Source organism: Osmerus eperlanus, chromosome 10, assembly GCF_963692335.1.
Source record: "Osmerus eperlanus chromosome 10, fOsmEpe2.1, whole genome shotgun sequence".
Taxonomy (NCBI): Eukaryota; Metazoa; Chordata; class Actinopteri; order Osmeriformes; family Osmeridae; genus Osmerus; species Osmerus eperlanus.
The window spans coordinates 3,491,006-3,517,564 of NC_085027.1; the positions used below are offsets into that span (position 1 = coordinate 3,491,006).

General features: G+C 49.4%; 3 protein-coding genes across 4 annotated transcripts in view; all 3 read right to left on the reverse strand.

Annotated features, from left to right (window-relative positions):
* The window catches only part of LOC134028285 (fibrillin-1-like), a 38,293-nt gene extending 36,120 nt beyond the window's left edge, over nucleotides 1-2,173 (reverse strand). Inside the window, 1 exon segment of the mRNA XM_062471757.1 lies at nucleotides 2,155-2,173. Within this exon segment, the coding sequence (XP_062327741.1) occupies nucleotides 2,155-2,173 (19 nt within the window).
* A 359-nt stretch (nucleotides 2,174-2,532) lies between these two features.
* Nucleotides 2,533-9,185, reverse strand: LOC134028002 (SHC-transforming protein 4-like). Its single transcript, XM_062471302.1, has 13 exons — nucleotides 9,112-9,185; nucleotides 8,402-8,982; nucleotides 7,276-7,346; nucleotides 6,417-6,483; nucleotides 6,197-6,316; nucleotides 5,925-5,978; nucleotides 5,436-5,487; nucleotides 5,139-5,265; nucleotides 4,848-5,022; nucleotides 4,531-4,603; nucleotides 4,357-4,432; nucleotides 3,689-3,836; nucleotides 2,533-3,448 (listed from the first exon to the last, which is right to left on the reverse strand). Exons 1-13 carry the CDS (start codon nucleotides 9,161-9,163, stop codon nucleotides 3,260-3,262), a joined length of 1,785 nt encoding a protein of 594 aa, XP_062327286.1. The 5' UTR covers nucleotides 9,164-9,185; the 3' UTR covers nucleotides 2,533-3,259.
* Nucleotides 9,186-10,615: 1,430 nt separating this feature from the next.
* Nucleotides 10,616-26,427, reverse strand: secisbp2l (SECIS binding protein 2-like). 2 transcript variants are annotated; one of them, XM_062471340.1, is made up of 18 exons: nucleotides 26,196-26,427; nucleotides 22,101-22,303; nucleotides 20,417-20,753; nucleotides 20,177-20,324; nucleotides 18,849-19,072; nucleotides 18,710-18,734; nucleotides 18,501-18,610; nucleotides 18,198-18,308; nucleotides 17,733-17,837; nucleotides 17,447-17,614; nucleotides 17,020-17,161; nucleotides 16,554-16,720; nucleotides 16,257-16,389; nucleotides 15,969-16,131; nucleotides 15,073-15,293; nucleotides 14,606-14,760; nucleotides 13,849-14,068; nucleotides 10,616-13,549 (listed from the first exon to the last, which is right to left on the reverse strand). In XM_062471340.1, the coding sequence occupies exons 1-18, from the start codon at nucleotides 26,214-26,216 to the stop codon at nucleotides 12,918-12,920; spliced, it is 3,285 nt and encodes a 1,094-aa protein (XP_062327324.1). In that variant the 5' UTR covers nucleotides 26,217-26,427; the 3' UTR covers nucleotides 10,616-12,917. The 2 variants fall into 2 exon arrangements, with proteins under 2 accessions (XP_062327324.1, XP_062327323.1); XM_062471339.1 differs by having other exon boundaries at nucleotides 20,153-20,327; nucleotides 20,426-20,753; nucleotides 22,095-22,303.
* Between the last annotated feature and the right edge of the window lie 132 nt (nucleotides 26,428-26,559).

Here is a 26,559-nt window from a genome sequence, read left to right on the forward strand (position 1 = left end):
CCTACGTACAGTACAGAAGGCCATGAGAAACGCAGTTGGGCTTAGAGACTCTCTTATACGTGATTAGGAGCAAAGAGACAGGAAGATGAGCGAAAGGAGTAGGGGAGAGATGGAGGGAGGAGGTGAGAACGAGATGATGAAGAGGATGGGTGAGGACGGAAAAATAACCCAGATTGCCAGTGATTCGCGGTCACGGTCGTTCTATTGTTTGTCAGAGTTGATCTCAGCCCTTGACTGAGATCCAGTGAGCCTAGCCGGCCAAAGCATGAGGAAATTGCTGAAGAATTGAGACCAAAAAGAGAGGGAGAGAGACATGCTTGCTCTGTTTGAAGATGAACACCAGAAATATTATAGTCTAAGTCTCCCACCTCTGTTTATCTGCCCCTCACTGTGGCCCGGGAATCCCCCCCCCCCCCCCCATCGTACTCTCACACACACACACACACTCACACACACTCACACACACCGCTCAGTCACACACACACAGACGTGTGGACTTTGCACACAAACAAATACATATTCACTGGACACAACAGCCGAGTGACCTACAAGAGCCGAAAATGACCTACAAGCAATGAGGGGGAAAATGGAGCACAGATGAAGAGATAAGGAAATTTAATGGACAGAGAGAGAGAGGGAAAGGAAGTGAGGGAGATGGGATGAGTGGGGATGTGGGAGGGCAGAAAGTACTGAGAAAGAGAAGATGGATGGGCATCATTTTCTGTTTCCTGCAGTGAGTAAAAATGTCAGCCAATCAAAGCCAGAGTCAAAGAGTGTGTGAGAGAGAGAGAGAGAGAGAGAGAGAGTGAGAGTGAGAGAGAGAGAGAGAGAGAGAGAGAGAGAGAGAGAGAGAGAGAGAGAGAGAGAGAGAGAGAGAGAGAGAAGGATCCAGAAAGGGAGACAGGGGTCAGTGCTAGAACTGTGCTCCACCCCTGAGGGAGATCCAGCCCATGGCCTCTACATTCTACATTCTACATTCTACTGCTGGGTCCAGAATGGCCGACAGGGCAGCTTCTATGACCGTCTGAGCGAGTCACAGCCCTCACCTGTTCTTCCGGTTCTTTGGAGTGAAGATATGGAAACACAATGAAACCCAGAACATGGTAAGATCTCTAGCAGATTTCTTTCCTTCCACATCTCAGCTGACCTCTGTGTGGCTCTGATAACATTGAAATGAGCAACAATTTCACGCTTGTGTACCCTGGGGGCTGTTTATGAGTTGAATTGTTCCTCTCAGTCCCTGCGGGGCCTGGGAATGCTTTGTGTGTGTGTGGGGGGGGGGGGGGGGAGAGATTTCTAAAAAAGAATGTAATCACTTAATCATCTCCTCTCTTACACAGGGCTTCGTCGAGGTTAATTGTATATTTTCAGCTGCAGGCATTTAGTTCCTCCTGGAGACCCGTCTGTCCCCTCTGACCTGAAAAGTTCCCCACTGAACACCAGGGGATACGGTCTGTGTGTGTGTGTGTGTGTGTGTGTGAGAGAGAGAGTGTGTGTGAGAGCGAGAGTTTCTACCACAGTGTTACAGTGACTCCCACCAGGGTGCCCATGGCTTGATCATGGGATTTAGCGTGACTTCACAGGTCAACCTCACCTCACATGACTCAGGTCGCTGGGGACAGTGATATGCCACACGCGTGCATGGGGATCCTGCCCGAGAAAGACATCATCGATTAGCTCATTGTTGGTCTTGGTGACTTGTTTTGGGCGAGGTCATTCTGACTCAGAGAAAAAGAGGGATGGAGACAGAGAGAGACAGAGAGAGAGAGAGAGAGAGAGAGAGAGAGAGAGAGAGAGAGAGAGAGAGAGAGAGAGAGAGAGAGAGAGAGAGAGAGAGAGAGAGAGAGAGAGAGAGAGAGAGAGAGAGAGAGAGAGAGAGAGAGAAAGTGAGTGTGAGAGAGAGAAAGTGTGTATATGTGGGTGTTCGAGAGAGACATGGAAAGAGACATGCGTAGATTCAGGTTCGGGGGTTTAGATGGACAAACGGATGAGGAAAAGAAACATTGAATTACAAGGATACAGGATAATTATCACCTCTCAAGTCTCTGGCAGAGTTGAACTCTGGCAGAGTTGAACCAGACGGTGACACCACAGGTGAAAGGCTCACAGCGGGGTGAGGTTTCCCCCGACCTCGTTGTCCTCTTCCTCCCCAACCTTCCTCGTCTTTCAGCATCTCTCCGTGGCTCCGTGACCCAGCTCTGACATGTGGGAGCTGGGCCGCGGGTGATTCATTTGGGTGAGACCCTCCAAGCTCTTTTTAAGATGAATGCTGGGGCTACGGCCCAAAAGCAAATCCAAACAGTCAACAACATAGTTTCAGGATACAGTCATCTCCTATCCCTTCAGTACGACAGGGCACTAGGAGTGATGGCTGTCTGAAATCTTCCAAGAACACAGTTTCCACTCTCCTCAGTTCAATCTATTTTCAATCTAGTCCATTCTGTTTTACGTACGGGTTCTTGTGTATAAGACACAAGACACAGTGTTTATGAGTCGGTATCTTGTACGGTGTGACACACAAAATCGCTTTTTAATTACATTTTAAACACACACACACTGATGGAGTGAGTCATCTTGATGATATGGTAGTAAAATGGCACCATCTTGTGGCAGTGAGAAACAGAACGTAGATGGAACATCAAATCGACCAGTTAGCAACCCTAAACTACCTAACTCTTCTGATCCACACATGGAAATGACTTGACATTATGCCCAAAATGACATTATCTTTATGAAAAAGTATTGGCAGAACAGCTTGCATAATTGAAGAGCTTTAACATACAGTATTAGACTAGAAAGTAGGATGTGTAGAAACAAATTCATATGACAGAGGTGAAGCACACCACCACCATACACCAACTATATACTTCTATACAAAATATACTGTTGTTTATCCAAAAAACAGCTGGGAGCATTCTCCAGTATGACCGGTCCCAGTCAATCCCAGTCCTCGATGATGTTAGCATTCTTGTGCTATGATTTAGACACTGATTGAAAGTCTTTTGCATGGAGAGAGTGTCATTATCATCTTCATACAGCTGTCACGTTTCATAAGAGTAACATTCTTTTACAAAATACAAACTTGTTTTCTGTCACAGCTTGTCTGCTTGCCTATCTATGGAATCTACAGTGAACCAAGGCATATCTTCCAGTACCTCAGTTCTCAGAAGACCTAAAGCTCATCCTACCACTCAACCAGAGTTAGAAACACTGACGCACAGAGTTGACGGATGTGACACCTTTGACTGCCAACTGACAGTTACGCCATGTTGTCACTGCCGTTGTCTGTGTGGGTGTGTGTGGGGTGTGTGTCTGGGGGACAGAGTCTCTGCAGGACAGGTTGCCTCAGAGACAGTTCACTGCTCCCAGAGATGATGGGCGTCTGGCTGTGCATGTGGAAACCCACCAAGTGGCCCACGCTCAGGAACACTTGGTCTCTGGTCCTTACCTGAGGGGGGGGGGGGGGGGGGGGGGGAGTCATCAAATCATGTCTCATCCACCCACACATATAGTACACACACACGCATACCCACACACACAGAGCAACACACACGGCCATACATACACACGAGTGACAGCACACACACATGCACACACACACACGGCAGCACACACACATGCACGCACACACACACAGACACATGGCAAAACACACACACAGGGCATCACAAAAACCCCACAACCGTACCTGTCCCTGCGGGTCGACCAGCAGCAGATGCCTGGCCGTCCTCCCCTCCATGCCACTGAGGACATACTGGCCAGGAGCAGAGCTGCTCTCCCGGACCAGGAAGTCTCCACTGCAGGTCAGCAGCTTCTCTGCCTGAGCCCTCCCCAGCCTGGACGAGGGAGGTAGAGGAGAGAAAGAGAGAGAGAAGGAGAGAGAAGAACAGAGAGAAGGAGAGAAGGAGAGAGAAAAGGAGAGAGAAGAAGAGAGGGGAGGGGAGAGAGAGAGGAGAGAGAGAGAAGGAGAGAGAGAAGGAGAGAGAAGGAGAGAGAGAAGGAGAGAAAAGCGAGAGGAGAGAGAGAAGGAGAGAAGGAGTGAGAGAGAAGGAGAGAGACAAGGAGAGAGAAGGAGAGAGAAGAAGAGAGGGGAGAGTGAGAGAAGGAGAGAAACAGAAGGAGAGAGAGAGAAGGAGAGAGAGAAGGAGAGAGAGAAGGATAAACACAGACAGAGGTCAACAAACAGATCCCCTTGTAAACAGGTGCTTAGATCGAGATCATTATTATTATTATCAGAGACGAGTTTCTGAGTGACAGTGACTTTCTGTTTGTCTCCGTCAAATGAGCCAAATAAACGCTCACGCCACCATGAACTGTCCTCGTCACTGGACTTGCTGTGGAGAGAAACTGCTGTACCTGCCATGGTACCACTCCTCCTTCTGGAGCAGGTCCTGGGTCAGTGCCTCGGCCGCTCTCTCAGACAACACAACCTCTGGTCAACGGGAAGGAGGAGAAAGAGAAACCTGTTGTTTTTACAGTCTATGGTGGAAACGTGTTAAAGCAGTCTCTGTTGTGTGTTCTGTTTCCTACCTGCAGGTGGAGCCAGAGGCTCCTGAGTGAGGGAGCAGTTTTCGTACATAGACACAGCCTGGGAGGAACAGACCTGCAACAAGAAGAGATGAGTCATACAGGAAGACAGAAGCTATGTGTGTGTGTGTGTGTGTGTGTGTGTGTGTGTGTGTGTGTGTGTGTGCGTGCATGCGTGTCTCTCAGTATGCTTGTTGTCAATGTGATTTTGTGTGTGCATGAGTGTGTGTATTCAGGTTCCTGTTTGTGTGCCAAGGAGGTTGATAGATATGTGTGTGTGTGTGTTTGTGTGTGTGTGAGATACATTTGAATAGTCCTACCGTCTTTATCCCTGCATCGTCGGCCTGGTTCTCTGACGTGCGCATGTCCTGTATTCCTCCAGGAGGGGGCGCTTTGCCAGGAATCTGGTTGTAGTATTCATGGTCCTGACTGAGTTGTCGGACTTCACGGATATCTGTCCTCTCCTGGCTCCAGACCCCTACCCCTGTGGTACACCTGCACACCCACACACTCATTTAGTCTTACGTGTTCTCACCATAATACCAAACTACTCTACAAACAAACCAAAAACACACAAACTGAATTTGACCATGAGAAGAAAGGGTGCTGACTTGTGATTGGTGGGGAGCAGAGAAGGGGTGTGGCTGAGGAGTTGTTGGAAGCGGGTCTCAAATGCCTGGCCGATGCTGTTGATGACCTCACAGGCCTGGCCAGGGGCACACTCCAGGATGTGGCATGCTGTCAGAGAGAAGGGGTTGGTTGGTCTGTTGGTTGGTCTGTCTGTCTGTCTGTCTGTCGATTGTGTATTTGGTGTTCTTTATCTGGCCTTTTAAAGTGGACGATTATCCTCACAAACATGTGGAAAGCTGGTTAGGGAAAAATAATTGAATTGGAATTAAGTAGTTTACCTCTCTGGTTGATGGAGTCTTTGGCTACGTAAGCAACATAATCGGCCATGTCCTACAAAGAAAAATCAAACAGACTGAGCGAAATCTTGAAGATTGTGGTGATTTGGCAGAAGCGTTACGTAACGTTTGAAAACTCAATTAAGACAACGACATGGACAAGCACTGTGTGTTTGGTGGATCATTGCCCACCTGACATTGCCTTCAAAGTAAATACAAGTACGAAGCATAACCGGCAGGAAGCAACTCTACCTCCCATTAATAACAGCCAACAGAACAGTAATTAGCCTAAATTAGATTACTCACTGTCTCTGTGTGTGTGTGTGTGTGTGTGTGTGTGTGTGTGTGTGTGTGTGTGTGTGTGTGTGTGTGTGTGTGTGTGTGTGTGTGTGTGTGTGTGAGGGCATGTTTGTGTGTGTGAGGGCATGTTTGTGTTTGCTCGTGCGTTTTGATGTTACGTTCATACAAAGAGTTTCTAAGTGTCAAACATACAGGGTCTCCTCCAGAGGCAAACGAGATGGATTGCATGGGATGATGGGCTATCATCTGAAGAGAGAGAGAGAGATAAAGACAGAGAGAAAGAAAGAAAGAAAAAGAAAGAAAGAAAAATGCAGGAATAGTTGGAAAAATTACTATCCGTATAACTATAAATTACTAAAATAATTGTCTTTACAATTTAACCATGTCTTCATCCTCATCCATCATCATCATCCATCATCCATTATCCACAGCAGTCTCATTGAGTACTCCATAGCCCCCCTTACCTTCAGGGAGTTGGCTGTAGTCAGAACCACACTGTCAGTAGAGATGGTGAGGAGGATGCTGGTCCCAGAGAACTGGAGGTTGCTTTGGCCCAGGACCGCTGACAGTCTTTTAGACAGAAGCTGGCAACAATGAAAACAGGTTATTGACTTGAGTGTGTGTGTGTGTGTGTGTGTGTGTGTGTGTGTGTGTGTGCTTGGACATGTGCGTGTGTGGCCTTACCCTTTTACTCTTTGGAGTTGCTGTCTTGGTTCCTGGTGTCTTTTTACAAAGTCGGCTTATTGCCTCTCTGCAGACACAGGCACACACACATATTTATTTCACAACCATGATACCACACACTGGTGCATCAGCATGATACCACACACTGGTGCATCAGCATGTGACTGTTGAAAAGACAGGACAATGTAAGCATATGTACCAGAATATAGCGAACGTAAAGCACATTATTTTAATCAGCGTAATGTGATTCAAGTGGGCAGATGAAAAACAAAGAGCACTTGAACCTTGTGTGCATTAGAAACCACATCATAGCGGTTGTCATAGATAAGTCTGGACTTTTCTCCCTCTCCTTATCTCCGCTAACAGGGTTGTCTTTGCAGAGCCCTTGGTACACGGGTCACAGAGGTCTGCAAGCCAGCAGACATGGAGACACAAACGTAACATTATCCTTCCATCCAGGAAGCAATGGGCCAAGAATTTTCTCCCTTGAAAGCCAATTACAAGAGTTAGTCTCACTGTCTCTCTCTCTTTCTCTCCCTTAAACTCTTTCTTTGAATCGCCATCTCTCTCTTTCTCTCTCTCCTTCTCTTTATAATTTCTCCAGAGATCATTAGGGGGAAATTCATTTAAATGTAATTTTCTGGTCCATCATTCAGGGGGCAGTGGTTGTGGACAGAGTTGTCTGTGTGCCTCTGGATCTGGATCAGCACGAGGATGGCAAAATCAAAACACATATTTTGCTCAGGGGCATTTTTATATTAACTTGATTTTCCCCTTCTTCTTAATAAGTCGGAATCAACAACATGCTTGTCTGCGATGACAACCATGTGCACACACACATACAGTGTAACTCACTTACCGTGTGACTTGCATTCTTGTGTTGAAGTCTAAAGCCCTCATGGACTGGATCACTTCCAAACTGCCCATGTACTGAGTGGAAAACAAAACAACAGACAAACAAGTTGGAAACAACAATCATGTCAGAATCAGAAGATTCTAAACAACAATCATGTAAAACACATGAAAAGCCCTTTACACGTAATACACAGATGTCTTTAGTGAAGTTAGACTGTACTGTATGTTGTCTGTGACTACATTATGGGGGACAGGCTGGTCCAGGTTATAGGCTTCCCTCATTCAGCCATGCTTCAGGGCACAGAAACACACTCACTTCTCAAACTCTGATTGGCTCCCAGCCTCATAATAACTGACCCTGATAGGCAGGAGCCAGAATGAGCAAGTCCTGCCTGATAGAGGCCATACAAAGATCAATACACATTGAGTGAGTGTGTGCTTGTGTGTGTGTGTGTGTGGGAGTGATGGAGTGTGTGTGTGTGGGGGAGGGGAGAAGGGTTAAAGAGGACAGTAAGTCAATCTGCCTCCGTGTCCATTAGAGCTTAGTGGCCTACAGGCTAGCCTTCTGCTGACCAGTCATGCAGACACACCTCCGGTCCTAGGCAGCATGGGCTCTACTGATACCGGATCTCCACACACACACACACTCACACACGCACACACACATACGCACAAGCAAGCATACACACAGCGGATGCAGGGAGAAGCATAGAGCCAGGATGAGTCACGACTGCCCACACAGGAAGCTCTGTCTGAGAGGGAGGGGGCCTATAGGATGGTGTGAGAGTAGGGGTGTAGGTCCAAAGAAATTGTATGTGTGTGTGTGTGTCAGTGTGTGAATGTAGATTTTGAACTCTTTCAACTAGCATTTATTGCTAGGACTGTCTCCTTTTTTTAGATTTCAGCTATTCAAAAGCATCCTGCACAAAAGTTATGCTGCCGGTTGGAGAAATCTGTATAAGAAAATCTGTGATAATAAAAAAAAATCCAAACATCCAAAATAACTGTTCACAACACAGCAAAACGAATTTACTCCGAATTGGTCCACAAATATCCGGAAAGCCAGTGAGACCTGTGTGATTCTGTGTGTGCAGGTGGTTATGACAGACGAGAGGGTGGTTGGTGGGTACCTTAATGTGGGGATGGATCATCCTGTTCTCCCTCAGACACGGAATGTGTCCGTCTGTGCTAGCTGACCCCTTCAGACAGGAGACCAGGTGGCCACGGGTCCAGGGATGACTGGCCATCCGACGCAGGGCGATGGGCCTCTGGGTCAGCTGCAGGCAAGAGTGAGTCTGGCTGGAGGTCTGATTCAGGGGGAGGCAGGAGGTCCGGGGCAGGGCGAGGGTCTTTATCTCAGGGGGCTGCTTGTGGATGAGCAGCCCGTGGGCTGACCCTGAGTCCCAGTCTGTTTGGGACGAGCTTCTGTCACCATGCCTGTCCGTCTGCCCCCTGAGCCCCAGCAGGGATGCGGGGCTGTGCAGTCTAATGTTAGCCACACGGGGGATGAAGCCCCTCAGTGTGGACGAGCCCTGGTGGTCCGGGGGGGTCCGCGGGCCCACCTGCGGGGGGAGGGGTCCCAGGCAACGGGTGGGGTCAGAGGTCAGACAGGGGTCCGTCTTCAAGGCCAGAGCTCCTTGGGATGGGTATTCCTCCAGAGAGGTGAGGGAATCGTTGCGCAGGCGACTGTACTTGGAACGCTGCAGCATGCCTGAGGTGCACAAAGAGAGGAGGGGAGCTACTGTCCGACTGTGCCCGAGAGGACAGATGCATGGGGGGGCGGGGGGGGGGGGGTTCGGTCTAGATATGTCACCTAGAGATTGTTTGCCTGTCTGGTTACCTGGGAGGAGTCCTGTCTGTCCTTTCAGCCTATGAAAGGTCTGCTCTCTCATAGTCAGAGACCAGGGATGGGAGCTCTGCAACAGGAGATACAGTGCAGTCTTACTCAGTTAGCCCAAACACAAAACAAGATACTGTGACAGAATGTCTAATGAAAGCTAGTTTTCTTGTACAATCTGCCCTGGTAAGCCTTAATGTCTACCTGTGATTCCACAACTCACCAAATAAACTGTGTTGTTTAAACAAACTACATCTGTAGTAACTTACCTGTGTGTCTCTGACGGTGCTGCAGGAAGCCTGACTCCCTCTGTGTCGTCTAAAGCTCAGTCCTAACCCGTCTGGCTAACGCGGAGTAAAGTCCAAACATCTTACTGTCCGCAACACACACTCCTACACATACACTCGGACACAATCCTTCCTCTGTTTCGTCCGCCACTCTTTCGGTCGTTGTGCGCTGGCAGCACTCTCGCCAGGTCTCCCTTTCGCTCTCTCTTCTTCTCTCTCTGATGGCACAGCTTTTATGAATGAACTTTCTCTTTTTTTTTTATGAATGAGCATCTCTCCCTCCCTCCCTGCCTGCCTCTTTCTCTCCGACTGCGCATGCTGAGGGATGTGTGAATGAAGCGAAAGGGGAATTGACTGACAGCCCCCCCAGGCTCCCCCCCTCCCCCCGTAAACTACTAGCCAATCACAGCGAGGCAGGGTGACTCATGCAGCACACACACACAGATACAGTGTGAATCCTCTCCTGCTCACCAGTATATGAAATGCTGTACCTGTGGCCTCTCATTCAAATGATTCATCATCTAACCAAGCATGTATACTGGGAATAGCACTGAGAGGGTTCTATAGTCCAGACTTGATCCCTTCACAAACCGACTCTCGGCAAGGACAGTGGTAAAAATTTGATTTCAAAACCAGGATGGCTGCCGAAATGAAATGGAGGTCCTGGGTTTTCCTGGGAGGAAAACCCAGGACCCCAATCTGCTAAAGTGTTAGAGAACAAAGCAAGACAATAGAGGAACATTCATAAGTATATTTAAGGCAGCAGATATGTAAATATCCTGCGTAACATAAGTGGAGGAGGGGGAAGTAGCTAAAGCTCTGAATTTGCATTTCCGTGTGAGTGTGAGAGCCCCAGTTAGACGAGGGGAACTGATACTGCATCTTGTATCCTTCAAACTAGTAGTAAATTATAGAGGGGGAATTACCCCCACAACCCAATGGCTCTCCAATGATTTCTGCACAAGAGAACACATTTCTACCTTTAAAACTAACCGAGTTCCTGCTTACTGATGCTATCCTCCCAGATGATAATGACCATCAGTAGTCCATTGAAGAAACCATGCATAAGCATTGAAGGATTTCTGAAAACTTGATTGGGACTCACTCTAGTGGTTGTACAGTGGAACTACTTAAGGAAAATATGTCTGTCTCTCCAAACTAAGCTTGCTATAACATCTGGCACCACATGAACATTACAGAAAGAAAAGTACACATTTATTTAAACAACATTTTAATGATATTAATAATCAGTCCAGATAGTCAGTTAATAGTTATAGTATGAGAAATAGCCTCTACATATCGCTAGTGCTGTACAGTTTTAAAGAACCATCCTTAAATATCTATATAAAGACAAGGACCACGCTGAAAAAGTTAAACTTCATTTAACCATTTTTTTTTCACATTAGTTACAAGATCTTTACTGGTATTGTATTTACATAGTGCAAAGAACACACTTGCCATAACTGCTCAAAAACACACTTGGATGAAAGTAAAAATTGGACAAAAAGTCTGCACACTGCGTACCTTTTCTCAATCTAGACAGACCTTCAGAAATCTCATGTAGAATCCCTCCTTCTCTCGTTTCTTATTGCACAACATCCAACTAACGGCGGTTGTACAGAGTCCACGTCACGACACTATCCTCCGATTTCAAAATACCCCCATGATTAACTTTGATTCATACAATGCAATTTAGTTTTTCCTTCATCAAATGGCTTTAAGAACATGGTGATAGCTCTTTAGTACACTGTAGTCCCAACATGTCTTTTGTACAATTTTATTTACATGTTTTTTAATTTTATTATTAATTTACTGCTGATATGCATATTGTGTGGTTTGCTCCTGTGTTGGCTCCTCACCCTGGGGCAGGGTGGTGGGTGAGGCAGTAGGTGGGACAGTAGACGGGGTATTGGGCTGGTGAGTGGGGCGGAGCCTGCGGTATAGAGCTGGTCTGAATGAAGACTGGAGGTTTAAACGATACCGTCTCAGCTGGGAATCACACAGCCAGCCGCCGTGCACATCTCTGACCACAGCTACTTAACACAACTCCAGCTGAACCAACCCCACAAGAAAATAACAATAACATTAAAAAAAAAGATCAAAATACTCACACGCGCACAGACACACAGACACGTGACTGAGACCATCCGACACACCGCTACCATAACAACCAAACGATAACTAGAGGGCTACGCTACACAGAGAAAGCCGCTAGCGACTCCAGACTAGCGCAGAGGAGCACACAGCCCAAAACAGGTTCACACAACAAAACCAATATTACAGATTACAGGAGCAGTAGAACAACTTATACATGTTATATACATGAAGACTTGTTCTAGTTTCAGTTAATGTTAAGACGTAATCTCATTCTTTATCTTTAATTCGGAGATACGGGATACAATGGACCAGAGTCAAGGAATAATGATTAATGATTATGAGTGGTTGGATGGGCCTCACTGCCAGTACACTAACCATACTGCACAGAAACTGATAGTGAGCAAAGGACACACAAGGAACACACACACACACGCCTCTCCCTCCCAAACACACAAATACACACACTCCATGGGGGGGGGGGGGGGGGGGGGAAACACAAGACATGCAGATAAAGCTAATGAACACATGAAGGGATGATGGTGTCATCCATGGGCCCGCGACTGATGCTGACCAGCGCGCACACGCACACGGCTGTAAACTCTGTTGTGTAATAACGTATGAGGAAATGATGATCTCTGTGAGGATGATGCTAACAGCAGAGGAGGGGGCTCTGTGTGTTGAGTGGTAGTACCAGGTTTCATGGTCAGACTGGGGGACTTAACCCCTCCCTGGATCACCTCCCTGGATCACCTCCCTGGATCACCTCCCTGGATCATCCCCCTGGATCACCTCCCTGGATCACCTCCCTGGATCATCCCCCTGGATCACCTCCCTGGATCACCTCCCTGGATCACCTCCCTGGATCATCCCCCTGGATCACCTCCCTGGATCACCTCCCCGGATCACCTCCCCGGATCACCTCCCTGGATCACCTCCCTCTCTCCAAATGTTCAGTCTTACACAGAGTAAAGCCTTCCCTCAGAGTTCAAGTGCAAACCTGGGGCGTCTGGAAAGGATGGCTGCTTCCCCCTTCACAAGACTAGACAGCTGCAGAACACTTGTCTGTTAATACATGGGTTTTCCAGCAGAGGGAGCCAAAGTTCTGTTCAGACAAAATCTTGGATGCTTGGTCTGTTTTCATTAATGGGTTGGTGGCTGTGTGTGTGTGAGAGAGAGTGTGTGTCTGAGTGTGTGTGTGTGTGTGTGTGTGAGAGTGGGTGTGTGTGGCCAGTGATGGGCGTGCCTGTGTGTGTGGGGTCAGTCTGATTCCTGAGATTACACCTGGTGTCTGGAGTCACACACAGAGGACAGCTGCTGGTTCAGATGTTAACAAGTGAGGGGGGGGGGGGGGTAAATGATAGGGGGAAGAGAAGAGGGATGAGAGAAACGAACAGGGTCGGGAAGTAAGAAGAGTTGGAGGTCACATCAACCAGTGATCTTCTTGGCCTCCATCTGCTCCTTGCTCCCCGGGCCGGTCACCGCCAGGTCGGCTGAATCCAACTCGTCCTCTTCCTCGCTCTGCCCTTCCTCCTCATCCTCCTCCTCGTCGTCGTCTTCCTCGGTGCTGTCCAGGCTCTTCCCCAGCTGGAAGTTCTCCAGCGTGGTGGACACCCAGGACTCGATGCGGCTGCTCAGGGGAGGAACCTCCACCGAGATGGGCTCCGGGGTGTAATCTTCCTCCTCGTCCTCCTCCTCCTCAGCCTCCTCCAGCATGCCCGGGACCAGGGTGGAGGTGGTGGAGGTGATGGAGGAGTTGAGCTGGTCCCGGCAGCTCCCATCCAGAGAGCCCGTCTCGGTGCTCTGCTGGGAGGCCAGCTCCAGGCGGTCGTCGGCCCGGCCCTCCTCCCTGTCCCCTGAGCCCAGGGTTGAGGGCCCTGCCCGGGGCTGGAGGGCGGCAGGGCCCGGGGGCAGACTGGGGCCCTGGGTGGGGTGGTTGGTGGAGGAGGACGGGGCTTCTCCGTCTCTGTGGGAGCCTGAGGAGGGAGCAGGGCGGCTAGGCTCGGTCTCCACAGGCTCCAGGGCGTCGGACGACTCCACCATGCTTCTCCAGTTGGTCTCTGAGGGAAAGACGACCCCAGAGATGGAGATTAAGTGTCGGGTTCACATCGACGTGGAGTCTTTCAGACGCATCTCTACAACGGCACCACTGCACTCTGAAACTCACTATTTCAGGCTACGCTCACTATGGCATGCGCCACGAAGGCCTTCCTAACTTCCCACGAAAATCAATTCAGCGGCGACACGCGCAGTGCAAACCTGGTTCTTTCTGAAAGAGGCCTCTCCGTATTTCAGAAAAGCCAGACCCTCGTGAGGAGACGGTTTTCGGGCGAAGAGAGGGGGAAAGACTGTTTCTTACCGTACTCCTTCTCGTTGACCTCGGAGATGGGCTCAGAGATGACGGAGCAGAAGGAGATGGCGGAGGCCGCGGAGGGGTTCCGGGAGTGGCCCATGTGATGGGGGACCTTCTTGTCGTGCTTCAGGGCCTCCTCTGCCTGCTCCTGCTCCAGAGCGGACACCATGTCCTTATAGGCCTTCCTCGCCTCCTCCGTCAGAGACACCAGGCGGTTAAACAAACTCTGGGCGGGGGCGGAGGGAGAAAACGAGAGCGGGAACGAGGGAGCAAGAGAAAGGAGGGAGGGATAATGAAAGAAAGAGATGGGGGGGGTATAATATAATTATCTTCAGACTTTTTACTTGTCATTGAAGTTCCTCTTTGCAGTACAATCTTCAAATAGATGAGGGTTTGACTATCTGTACTAGATGAGGGTTTGGCTATCTGTACTAGATGAGGGTTTGGCTATCTGTACTAGATGAGGGTTTGGCTAGCTGTACTAGATGAGGGTTTGGCTATCTGTACTAGATGAGGGTTTGGCTAGCTGTACTAGATGAGGGTTTGACTAGCTGTACTAGATGAGGGTTTGGCTAGCTGTACTAGATGAGGGTTTGACTAGCTGTACTAGATGAGGGTTTGGCTATCTGTACTAGATGAGGGTTTGACTAGCTGTACTAGATGATGGTTTGGCCAGCTGTACTAGATGAGGGTTTGGCTAGCTGTACTAGATGAGGGTTTGACTTCAGGTTAAACCCAGCGGGCTCTGTGGGTCTGTACGTACCTCTGCTCCAGAGTAGTTGAAGATGCCCACCACGCTGACGGGCACCAGCTTGTTGACGCAGCGCCCCAGAGCCTTCCTGCCCAGGGCGAACACAAACGGGATCTCCTGTTCTCTCGCCATGGCGATGACGTTGTACAGAGCTTCGTCCAGACCCCCTGCACCAGCACACAATACAGGAAGTGATGCGTAGTGAATCTACTGTACAGTAGAGGGCAGGGTTATCACTTCCACCACGTCGAGTGGCTCAAAAAGAGGTTGTCTTTAGCCCTGTGTCTGGATGTGTAGGGCTGGTCTGTACAAGTCGCTTACTTTTCTACATTGGCCTAGTGCCCTCTAGTGGAGGGTCTTTAGGTTAATAAATAAAGAAGCAATCTTGACTTTGTGATCAATCACCAAAGAAAAGTATTTTTTCTAGTTTATTGCCTAATCTAGTGTGATTACAGCAGAGCAGAACATGGAGCCCTGACCTTTGGCCTGGATCTTCTCACAGTTGGGGGAGATGAGGACACACTTGATCTTGTGCAGCTTCATGTGTTTGGTGACCTCCCTCAGCCCCATGACCAGCCTGCGCTTGGCCTTGGCCTTGGAGGGCTCCTTCTGGTAGACGCGCTCCTGGAAGCGCACCAGCTCCTGCAGAAGCAGCGTCACGCTCTCGTCGATCTCCTTGTTCAGCACCTGGTTACAGTACCTGCAGGGGAACAGCCACGCTGGCCTGTCAAGGCAACACCACTCACGGATGCACTAACCCAACCGACATGAACACACTGGAACAGCAACGTGGCACATTTTTGGGGGGTCAGAGATATATAAATCCATAATACTTCTGTCGCAACACACACATACGCGTGACAGACAAACTGGTGCGTTTACCGAAACGCAATCATCAATACAGCGAGGTAAACAAAACCAGAAATCATTGATGTCAACCATTGACTTCTGTTTTCCATCGACCGATCTGATGGGTCACATGGTACAGTGCAGTATGGGGTGAGGGGAGGGGCTTCTGCTGTATGGAGGTTGGTCAGAACAGCAGGATGCGTTAGATCAGAGTGGGCTGGGACAAAGGACCTACTGCAGAGGACATCAGGGGACAATGGCCCGCTTGTCGCCTAGGCATACATCGTACTGACAAGAGAGAACTTAGCCAGGCATCTGTGCTATACTCTGGACAACCATCTATTGTATGACCCCTCCCTTAAAAAGAACCCGTTAACTTCTGGAAGAGCTTAAAAAAAAAAAAAAAAGGATTTCCTCTGTGATGTTCGGAGCTTGCATCCCTCATACTTTTGCGTTGTGCAACCCACTAAACGTCTTTCTAGAACATTCCCTCCCTCCCTCCCGCCCCCTCCGCTCGGTTACTCACTCTCTGAAGCGACGGCTGTGTATCTTGGTGATGGCGTTGGCGGCCATGGGGCTACCGATGCCACTGCTGGCAGGGGAACCCTGGGAAACTGGAGTGATGCTGTAAGGAGAGTTCTGACTGGCCGGCGACAGGGACGCATCACTGGGCATGCTCAGACCGTTCTCTGTAGGAGACAGGAAACAGAACGTCAACGGGAGGGACGGATCTGTGATAGGACAGTGGTAAAACATGAGACTTGGGGAGTCTTCCGTCAGGCACCCCGCTGACCCCTGACCCCTGGGCTCTCACCCTCCTGGGAGGCAGGCTCCCGCGAGAGGTCGTCTGTAAAGTGCAGCTCCTCGTCTCCCTGCTCCTCTTGTCCTGAGGAACCCTGCTCCACACAGCTCTTCCCTTTCTTCCCTTCACGCTCCTTCAGGATGATCTAGACCCGCCACAAACACAGGGAGAAGGGATATATATGAAGGGTTCAACATGGAGCTGTGTCTAGGCTTTCTCCGTAATCCTCTCAACTCCATCCGAGGTTTGGCGTCAGTCTCTACCCCTTCAGCACAGTGATAAGGAGAGCTAGGTCCCACTTCCTCTCACCTTCTTCAGGGCGGTGGGTCGTTTGACCTTGGGGACCTCCCTCTCCTTCCCCCTCTTCAGACGGGGGGCGGTGGAGTCCAGGGAGTTGTGGGGGGCGGAGTAAGGCTGCTTCAACATGGCCGCCATGTTGGTGATGGCCGAGCCGTGAAACGGAGGCGCCGTTCCCACTGGAAGAGAGCACACACAGCGGAGAACCTGGTGACAACGTGTTTCTCCACTCAGGACAGTGTGTGTGAGGGCACAGGGACAGTGTGTGTGAGGGCACAGGGACAGTGTGTGTGAGGGCACAGGGACAGTGTGTGTGAGGGCACAGGGACAGTGTGTGTGAGGGCACAGGGACAGTGTGTGTGAGGGCACAGGGACAGTGTGTGTGAGGGCACAGGGACAGTGTGTGTGAGGGCACAGGGACAGTGTGTGTGAGGGCACAGGGACAGTGTGTGTGAGGGCACAGGGACAGTGTGTGTACCTGTAAAGGACAGTGGCTTTGTGTTGGTGAGTTGCTTGGCCTTTAAGGCCTGCTGTTGTTTCTCCAGAGCAGCCAGCATGTCTCCCAGGTCCAGCTGGACTGGAGTCTTACTCTTCTTCCCTGCAGCCTTGGTCAGCGCCTCCTGCAGGCCAGAAGGGGAACAGCCGTTAAAAGTTACCTCCCTTTGCTGTGTTCACACCAAACGCGAAGCAAATTATTCACGCAAATGAAGCTAATTTTCGCTTAGTGTTCGTTTGTTTGGGTTCGGCGTGAACAACATTACAGAACTCACAGATCTGAAGTCACTAGATTTGTAACAGAGCATGTCAGGCTCATGTTCATCTTTTAGAACTTTAGGGACAGAATTAACACCACAAACTACCCTAGACGGATCTGGAGCTCTCAAGCTCCAACTGCATGCTGGTACCTGGAGTTTTCTCTGCTCCATGCTGATCTCAGAGTACTCCTGTGCTGTTGCCAGGGCAGCAGCCAGAGCCTTCTTCCTCTGGCTCTTGGCCCTCTTTGGGACGGAGGTGGTGATGGGGATGGGGGTCTGGACGATGTTGATGGGGGAGTTCTCTGGCAGATTGTCCAGCTGCGGGGGGGGGGGGGGGGGGGGGAGACACAGATCAGTGGGCTGCAGGATTGGTTGGTCGTAGCCGTAGAATAACAGTTAGACAGGGAGGGGGGTGGTTAGTCATCCTGTCTCTCACCAGGTTCTTGGGGAGTTTGGCCTGGGACTGGGCCGGTTTAGGTTCTGGCTTGCTGTTGCGGAGTGCTGCCGCTCCTGTTACGAGCTCTGGAAACTCATCCTCATCCTGACAAACAGAGAGAGAGAGTGAGTGAGTGTGAGAGTGAGAGTGAGAGAGAGAGAGTGTGAGTGAGTGAGAGAAACAGAGACAGAGAGTGAAAGAGTGAGCGAGAGAGACAGAGAGAGAGATAGAGAGAGAGAGAGAGAGTGAGAGAAAGAAACAGAGACAGAGAGTGAACGAGACACAGAGAGAGAGAGAGAGAGAGAGAGAGAGAGAGAGAGAGAGAGAGAGAGAGAGAGAGAGAGAGAGAGAGAGAGAGAGAGAGAGAGAGAGAGAGAGAGAGAGAGAGAGAGAGAGAGAGAGAGAGAGAGGATGCGGCCCTTCAGAACACTTCTTAAAGGCCTGTCTCACATAGACCAGTCTCACCTCAAAGTAGAGGGGCTCAGGAGTGAGCTCAGACCCAGGGATGCCTCCCGCCTGCAGCCTCCTCTCTGCCTGGGCCGGGCTGGGGCGACCGGGGTAGCCTCCCTGGAAGTCCTGGAGGAGGGAGGCAGAAGGAGGCCAGGGTCAAGGGCAGGTGAGGTCAACAGGTGAGGGGCTCAGCTTTCAGCTGCCTAGGCCTGTCATGTGGATGTAGACTGCTGCTGGGTCAGACTGAGTAGGAGCCAGGGTATCGTGACAGAGCCTGGCTCACTGTTACCCAGTGTTGGAGTGTGTGTGTGTGTGTACCTGTTGGAAGTGCCTCTGCTCGGGGGTCTTCCCTGCTCTGTGGAAGGCTGGGTTCCTGTCTCCCCAGGGCTTCTGGGTAGCCTGGGAGGCCACATTCACACAGCTCACTGCTGCACATGCACACACACATTAACACATGATCACACACACACACACATTATCAGTCTTAGGTCTACACTTGTCTCCATCTACCATCAAGCATAGCTTACCCGTCATTACGCCAGATTCCACACCCTTGAGAGGAGAAGCAGAGAGGGAGAGAGGGGGTCATGTAAGTGTAACTGAGTACACGAGCAGTTGCAGAGAGGGCTGGTTCTCAGGGTTAAGGCCGGGTATCGGCTGGCGTACCGTGGCAGCGGTGGATGGCTCGGGCGTGCGCTGCGTGGCGCCGGCGGCCTGGTTGTGTTTAGGGCTGCAGTAGCCGCTGTCGCTGTCTATATCGGCCTCGCTGGCCCCCTGCTCGCTGGAGCTCTCCGTCGGGTGAGACGCCCGTCTCCTCCGGGGCCGGTTCTTCCAGAGCAGCGGGCTGGCTCGCTCGGACGCACACCGCCCCGACACCTCGCCGGGGAAGTCTGACGGGAGCAGAGACAGACTCGGGTTTCTGATGAGCTCAACTAGACTGGACAGGAGTGACGTGCTACAGTTGTGGAATCCGAAACGGGCAGACAGAATTTCATCATTAGTTGGTGCAACTGGATTGTCTGCATTCCTCCTGTGTTGGGAACAGGAAGGATGTCGCTGAGTCACCCCCGTAAACCTGCTTTCAACATGCTCTTACCGACAAGGCCTGACGCTTCCTCCTTGAAGCCTGTTTGAGTGACAGGATAGATTCTGGAACAGACCTCACCTGCATGTGTGTGTGTGTGTGTGTGTGTGTGGGGGGGGGGGGGTGAGGCGGAGGTCTAGTTGGCTAACAACAAGACTGTCCAAACCGGTTTAGTTTAGGGAGATGATTCATGACATGTTGAGATGTTTTTACCCCCAAGTCAACATTCATTGGAATGAAAACCTCAGGGTCACCACGACTCAAAAACTCCAACTGCTTAGTCATGTCAAGACGCTACTCTCAATCCACATGTCAGGTGATGTAGGGCTTCACCTACGGTTAGACTTACCCTGTGTGTGTCCATTCATTAAGCCCAACACTGCCCTTATATTATACAGGTATGCAACAGGCATACTTGTACTCGTCTTATTGCCTATACCTGCACTTGTAGTCCAAGCCCTGCTCACAAGGGGCTCTGAGAGTATAGAACATAAAATACCACAAAGGCTCGCAACTAACTTTTTCCTCACTGACCCAGTACCGTCCCAAAGTGCCAAAATTAACCGTCCCAAACTGATGTTGACCCATCCCAAAATGTACATTCTTGTGTTTTTGCATTTTGACATGGGTCTAGGTTTTTTGCAACACTATTTAAGTAATCCAATACAGTCGTGGGGCTCAAATAAATGTCTGAATTTAGATGTGAATACATACACAACAGAATACACCATTTTCTTACATGTTTCATGGTCGGAGAAAACCTACAGTCTAACACAGACTGTCAAATACAGACTCATTTCAAGGCATTATAGAGAGAAAATTGACTATTGGCCACTGATAAACAGAGTAGAGATTGGACTGGGGTGCATGGTGCATGGTACCGTACTGGGGGGGGCACTGGTGTGCATACCGGTCTGCTGTGCAGCATCCACCAGGAGGACAGTCTTGGTCCTGCCGTCGGGCCCCGAGGCACACACCTCTTTCTGCACCGCCACACTCCTGGTGGGGGGCGGGCGGCGGGACCTGGGGGGCTGGCACACCCCCAGCTGCTGCTGTTGCTGCTGCGAGGGTGGGGAAAGGTTAGATGTCTGAGGAGGTCGAGGCATACTGTGCTGGAAAAAAAACGACATGTGGCACAAGGAGTAGCGACGTCACTCACCTTTGGCAGCGCAGCTGGTCGGATCATGCCCCTCCCTCTCTGATTGGCCAGGCCAAACGCCTGTCCCAGAGGGGGCTGTCTGTCGCCGACATCGGCTGATACAGGACTCAGCCCCCCAGCCTGAATGGGGCCAGAGTACGCTCCGGGGAAGGGCTGGTAGAAGCCCATCATAGGGGGGCAGGGAGCGGGCATGATCTGGTAGTAGGTGTAGTCGTTGGAGACGGGGGGCTGCGGGGAGGACAGGATGGGGTAGGCTAGGTACGGGCCACCAGGGCTGTGGTTGGGCTGCTGCCAGCGCAGTTCTCCTCCATTATACATAGGGTGCTGCCTGGAAGGGAAGGGAGAGAGGTTAGAATATATAACGTCATTTTATTTTTATCCCTCGGTACATAAATAAACAAAACGTGAACAGATTTGAACTGCTACACTGGTGTGACTTGGTGTCTGGAGTGTGTGAGGACGGGCTGTGTGTGGATCCACTGGCCCTGAACAGATAAGGATCCAGCCGACATTTTCGCAGCCAGCGTTGTATAGCGGGTATTTCCTGGTATTCAAAACGGACAGGAACGGAACAAAAGAGCGGACGTGAGCCCGATGCTGCAGATCACCCCAGACAAAGAGAACGCCAATGGAAAAACTGATGGAGGCCTTCTCTTAAATCATGGAGGAAGAGGGACCATTCCAAACCGGGCCATTTACAGCACAGGGGGGGGGGGCGTTTGGAGAAAAAATATGGTGGCTTGGGTCCAACAAGTTGTTGGATCCGATGTGTTGACCTCTCATGTGAAGGATACAAGGGGAGTCAGGTGGCTGTGTGGTTAGAGAATCGGGCTAGTAATCTGCAGGTTGCCAGTTCGATTCCCGGCCGTGCCAAATGACGTTATGTCCTTGGGCATGGCACTTCACCCTACTTGCCTCGGGGGGAATGTCCCTGTACTTACTGTAAGTCGCTCTGGATAAGAGCGTCTGCTAAATGAGTAAATGTCTAAATGTCAAATACAAGCTCACCTCCGTGTGTACTATTCAGCCCGGTGTAGTAAACAGTGGAGTGAATGCGTTCACATGGGTAGAGAAGGCAGTGCTCGGTAGAGCTGAGGGACAGGAGGAGCCTGGGAGAGGAAGGCGTGTTTTCCCTCAGGGACACTAGCTGCTCTCCCACTGACCTAGGTCACGGCAGCTGGAGGGGGAATGTTATCGAGTGCTACAAAAATTCTCCTGTGTGGGTGAGAAGGGGGTGGTGCCAGAGTCTGACTGTGTTCCTCGCTGAAAATACACCTCAGTGGTATCTGAGTTAAGACCAATAAGATCAAAGACAGCGTCAGTGGACAGTAGTAAAACTACGACCATCAGTTATCTGGGAGTCAGGTGGCTGAGCGGTTAGGGAATCGGACTAGTAATCTGAAGGTAGCCAGTGCCAAATGACGTTGTGTCCTTGGGCAAGGCACTTCACCCTACTTGCCTCGGGGGGAATGTCCCTGTACTTACTGTAAGTCGCTCTGGATAAGAGCGTCTGCTAAATGACTAAATGTAAATGTAATCTGTATTTGAGCAGACCTACAGAAACCTCCTAACCCGGAGCGAACTGCAGCATCCTACACACAACTTTCCATCCTCCCATCTCTGGCCTTCTGCGCTCCGTGGAAGTAGGGTGCTGTAGTTGTGGCTGTACCTGTACCTGTTGGGCTGGTTCTCCTGGACAAAGGGGTAACAGGTGATGAGGTAGCTGGGAATGGGGGTAGGCTCTCCCCCCCCTCCACCTCCTCCCGCCCCGCCTCCTTGTCCTCCCGTCTCTCCAGACAGGCTCATGCTGATCAGTGTTCCTTCCAGACCTTTCTTCTGTGGGATGAACGGTTCCACCTCGGCTGAAAGCTTCACATCCTGTGGGGAGACGCAGACAGACAGACATGCTTCAGACAGCCAACCACTGGATCACAAGATGACTGCGTGGAGGAAACGAGAGCCACAGAGTTTTATTACTGAAGATGTGACTCTGCTTAAGTTTGAGTAACAACTGGTTTGGCGGGGGGGAGGACTATTGGCCCCCATTTGAACAAAAAATATTATCTTAACCCTTGTGTTATCTTCGGGTCATTCTGACCCATCAGTCATTGTGACCCACTGTCGTATTGCGACAAATTTACCTCATACAAAAACAAAGTGAAGCATTTTCTTTTAACTGTCGGGCTGTCTCAGACCCCCCACATTGCAATGGTTAAAAGAAAAGTATTTTTATTTGTTTTTGTATTGGGTGAAATTGGGTAAACACAACGATGGTTCGTTGTGAACCTTTGGGTCATGTGACCCGAAGGCAGCACGAGGGTTAAAGAACAAAAATGGCACAAACCAGGAGGAACCAAACAACATTTTAAATCAGTCCCTACATTATTGGAAAGACAGATGTAATGTGGCCTTACATGACTTGTCATAATTGACATGTTACCAAACCAGATTATCAGTACAGATAATAATTGACATACCTTATGACTAAGCCCAACAGTATGTCAACATTACCTTTGCCAACACTAAATTTGGGTTGTTTGTTACTTTGATACCGCTTTATATCTCTTTCGGTTCCTCTGAGATTGGATTTGCCACTGTTGAGAGTTTTGACATTTACAAGGTACACATGGTTGTATATTTACATTGGATATCACAATAAATTGTCTAAAGGCCACTGACTATGCCTTAATATTTTACATTCCAAAACATGCCATGCAAGTCTATAAAACATAGATCAAAAGTGTTAACCCCTTGCCATCAGGCTTCCTTGTTTATGCCTACCTGACAGTGATCAGAGCTAAGAATCACACCATCCTCTCACATACAGACAGAACTGGACTGAGGGCACTACTCATACGGCACTTCATGCAGACACAGAATCGCCATCAAGCTTGAAATTACAGTTTAAACTAGTAAATTAAAGCTCTTACGGACACTGCAAGTCCTTCAGAAACAATCCACACATTTTTTTAAAGGCTTCAAGAGTGATAACTGTCACTATTCAAGATTTTAAAAAGGTATGGCTTACTCAAGTCAAGAAGGGCTTGTTTTCAGAAGCACCTTGTGTTTTAGTCGTCTAAATCCCTGGTTAGGCTTATTGATAAAACCCAGAGAGGGGATAACTAACAAGGCTCTATGAAGTGCTGTGTAGTCCTGTGTAGCCTAATTGTCTAAGGTCAAACCAAAAGGTGTTGGTCAGTGAGGGAGTGGGTAGGTGGTTAGGTAGGTGGGTGGGTGGGCGGGGCGAAACCAATAACCCCACTGGAATCAAACAGGAAGAATCAGACCCACCTTACAGTGATGCCCCTCCTTAACCACCTGTTGCATTGTCTATCTTATCTCAGTCTCGATTTGGTGTTTCCAGTTCCTAGTCAAAAGGTAATATTGAGCATCATCTCAACAATAGTTAACCCTAAAAAAAACACAGATTTGAGCTGGTTAATCCAACCCGACGTTTTGACTTTCTGTCGATGGCACCACCTTCCTGGCCGGTTAGCCCACAGCCAGGCCGGTTAGCCCACAGCCAGGCCCGTTAGCCCACAGCCAGGCCCGTTAGCACACAGCCAGGCCCGTTAGCCCACAGCCAGGCCCGTTAGCCCACAGCCAGACCCGTTAGCACACAGCCAGACCCGTTAGCCCACAGCCAGGCCCGTAAGCACACAGCCAGGCCCGTTAGCCCACAGCCAGATCCCGTTAGCCCACAGCCAGATCCCGTTAGCCCACAGCCAGATCCCGTTAGCCCACAGCCAGATCCCGTTAGACCACAGCCAGATCCCGTTAGCCCACAGCCAGATCCCGTTAGACCACAGCCAGGCTCATGCCCTGAGCTGCAGCTGTGTGCAGCATCCACCTCTTCTGTCATTCAGCGAGGAGCGTGGAGAGTTTACGGAGTTCAGAACACAAAGAGCATGTACTTCCATTCTCTGAAGCAGAGGTCGGAATGCATGAATTGAGCATCAGTGCAGCGGTTGGTCACACAGACAGCAATTGTTTCCCCACTGTCTGGGGGCTGCACTCTCTGACTAATCTATGGTCCCTGACTGTCCCACAAAGAGCTGGGGGGACAGAACACATCCAGCACAATGGCCAACTGTACACTACGGTGGCATATCTGATAAAATAATCGACATTTAATTCATAAGATTTGTTTGGTGTAGCAAATGGTGATAGGGGAGGTTGTTAAGAGGATTACAGCTGAGAGGATGAGATGAGGAGAGTACCACTGCATAAGCTAATTACACAGCAAATAATGGTACGCTCAGGACTTAGATTCTGGGCAACATGTCTTAGCAGCGAAATGTCTGTTTAGAACACTGCACCAAGATGTATCCTCAGAGGTTACAAAGAAAGACATGGGGTTTTGGACTACTTTGATTCATAATTCAAACATTGTAGCTAAAGTTACTGATTGTGGCTGAGCAGCAAGGGCATTGTGTGTGTGTGTGTGTGTGTGTGTGTGTGTGTGTGTGTGTGTGTGTGTGTGTGTGTGTGTGTGTGTGTGTGTGTGTGTGTGTGTGTGTGTGTGTCAATAGCAGTGATTGTGGAAAGGGCACTGAGGTCAGTCCCAGATGTTGAGTGGGCAGGGCAGGGCAGGGCCGCGCTGACACTGAGGGGGTGAAAACTGGTCTAATCAATGTCAAAGTCGTTCACCCTCGCATTCTTTTGAAATATTGTGGGGTGAGAAAAGAAAGATGTCAAAGTTATTCACTTTGGATTGGACTATCCTATAAACCATGTCATGGTCAGTTGGAGTTCAGTCTTGTGGAAACACTGGTCAGAAACAAAAGTGTGAATAAACTTATACTTAACATAGGTCATTGCTTAAAAACTGACAACCTAAATGCATGTGATTACTGGAATCCATAGGTTATCAGTAGCATTACAATAAAACAATAACACGATCTTGGAGCTAATCTGCATTTCAGTCAATTATATTGCTCAACACTGGAATGTGACAAATGCAGAAGAACCAGACATTCCTCTGCAGCGCAGCAGAGGAAACGAGCCTCATCTACTACATACGTATTACATTGACTGGCAAACTAGTATGGTCTGAGTTAACTTTAGGTCAAATTGCTTCCAGGGAGACAGCGGTAAAAACGGACTTGCAAGTTACACTGCAAACACCACAGCTTGTGCAGACTACATCAATTGTAATTACTTCAAACTTGAAAGCGAGTTGTCAAATGTGTTGACAGTCCTCATGTTTTGAATGTAACTCGCAATCTAGCACTACTAGTAGCTAAATCACGTTCTCACTAGTGTCAGTCGGGCGATTGGTGATGTACAGTACTACATTAAGTTATACGTTCTAAACTGCACTAAGCAAAGAAAGGGGCGAGTATATGTAGCACTAGCGGTGTTTCCGAACTACAGAAAACTACAGCAAGCCTAAATTCATATGTATTTGTCTGCTAACTAGCTAGCTAGCGCTACCTATCTGGCTTAGAGCTAGTAGAAGCTAGCTAACTAGCTAACGGCATCAGGCTACATAGCTATCCAGGAACCAAGATACGATGGAATGTGTTCATTAACCGACAGCTAAATCAATCAGTTCATATACACTCGAAGAGTACTGCATGTTAATACTGGTTTTCTACAACCATAATATAAAAAACAAACGTTAGCTCGCGAATATACTTCTGTTTTGGGCCTCCCCATTACTACTATTACATTAGCTTAGCTATCTATGCTGGTGCTAGCTAGGTTAGCTTGCTCATAACCAATACCAAGAAAATTATCGCAAGCTTTCAAAGAAAAGCCTTTTTACCTTGTTGTCACTAGCGTCCATGTCAGTCACTGATACCACGACAGACCCTCATTGACCACGATGTGGACGTCAGGATGTGGGTGATTTAATTTTCTTCATTGTAAGTCTTAAGCCATTTGTATCATACACACCTAGGTTGTATTGCACCCAAGTCCAAACTGTTGCTGTTGAAGCTACGCTTGTGGTTGCAGCTGCCTGACGCGTACTGCTGTCAACGTAGAAAGGGGAGTCATCTGGAACGGAAGCCAAAGAGGCTCAAAAGTAAACCACAATTACCCGTTTGACTTGCACGCAGATACCATAGGATTTTGGGGATAAAAAAAAATATATAATATGCATTTAGGAATCCGTTCATTCAAACATG

Excerpts from the sequence above, each read along its gene's own strand:
- LOC134028002 (XM_062471302.1), bottom strand. The coding sequence starts at position 9,163 with ATGAGAGAGCAGACCTTTCATAGGCTGAAAGGACAGACAGGACTCCTC. Across the intron at positions 8,983-9,111 it reads ACAGACAGGACTCCTCCCAG|GCATGCTGCAGCGTTCCAAG; the intron begins GTAACCAGACAG and ends TGTGCACCTCAG. Across the intron at positions 4,433-4,530 it reads GCCTCTGGCTCCACCTGCAG|AGGTTGTGTTGTCTGAGAGA; the intron begins GTAGGAAACAGA and ends CCCGTTGACCAG.
- secisbp2l (XM_062471339.1), bottom strand. The coding sequence starts at position 26,216 with ATGGACGCTAGTGACAACAAG. Across the intron at positions 22,304-26,195 it reads TGGACGCTAGTGACAACAAG|GATGTGAAGCTTTCAGCCGA; the intron begins GTAAAAAGGCTT and ends GTCTCCCCACAG. Across the intron at positions 19,073-20,152 it reads GCACACCAGTGCCCCCCCCA|ACTTCCCCGGCGAGGTGTCG; the intron begins GTACGGTACCAT and ends TGCTCCCGTCAG.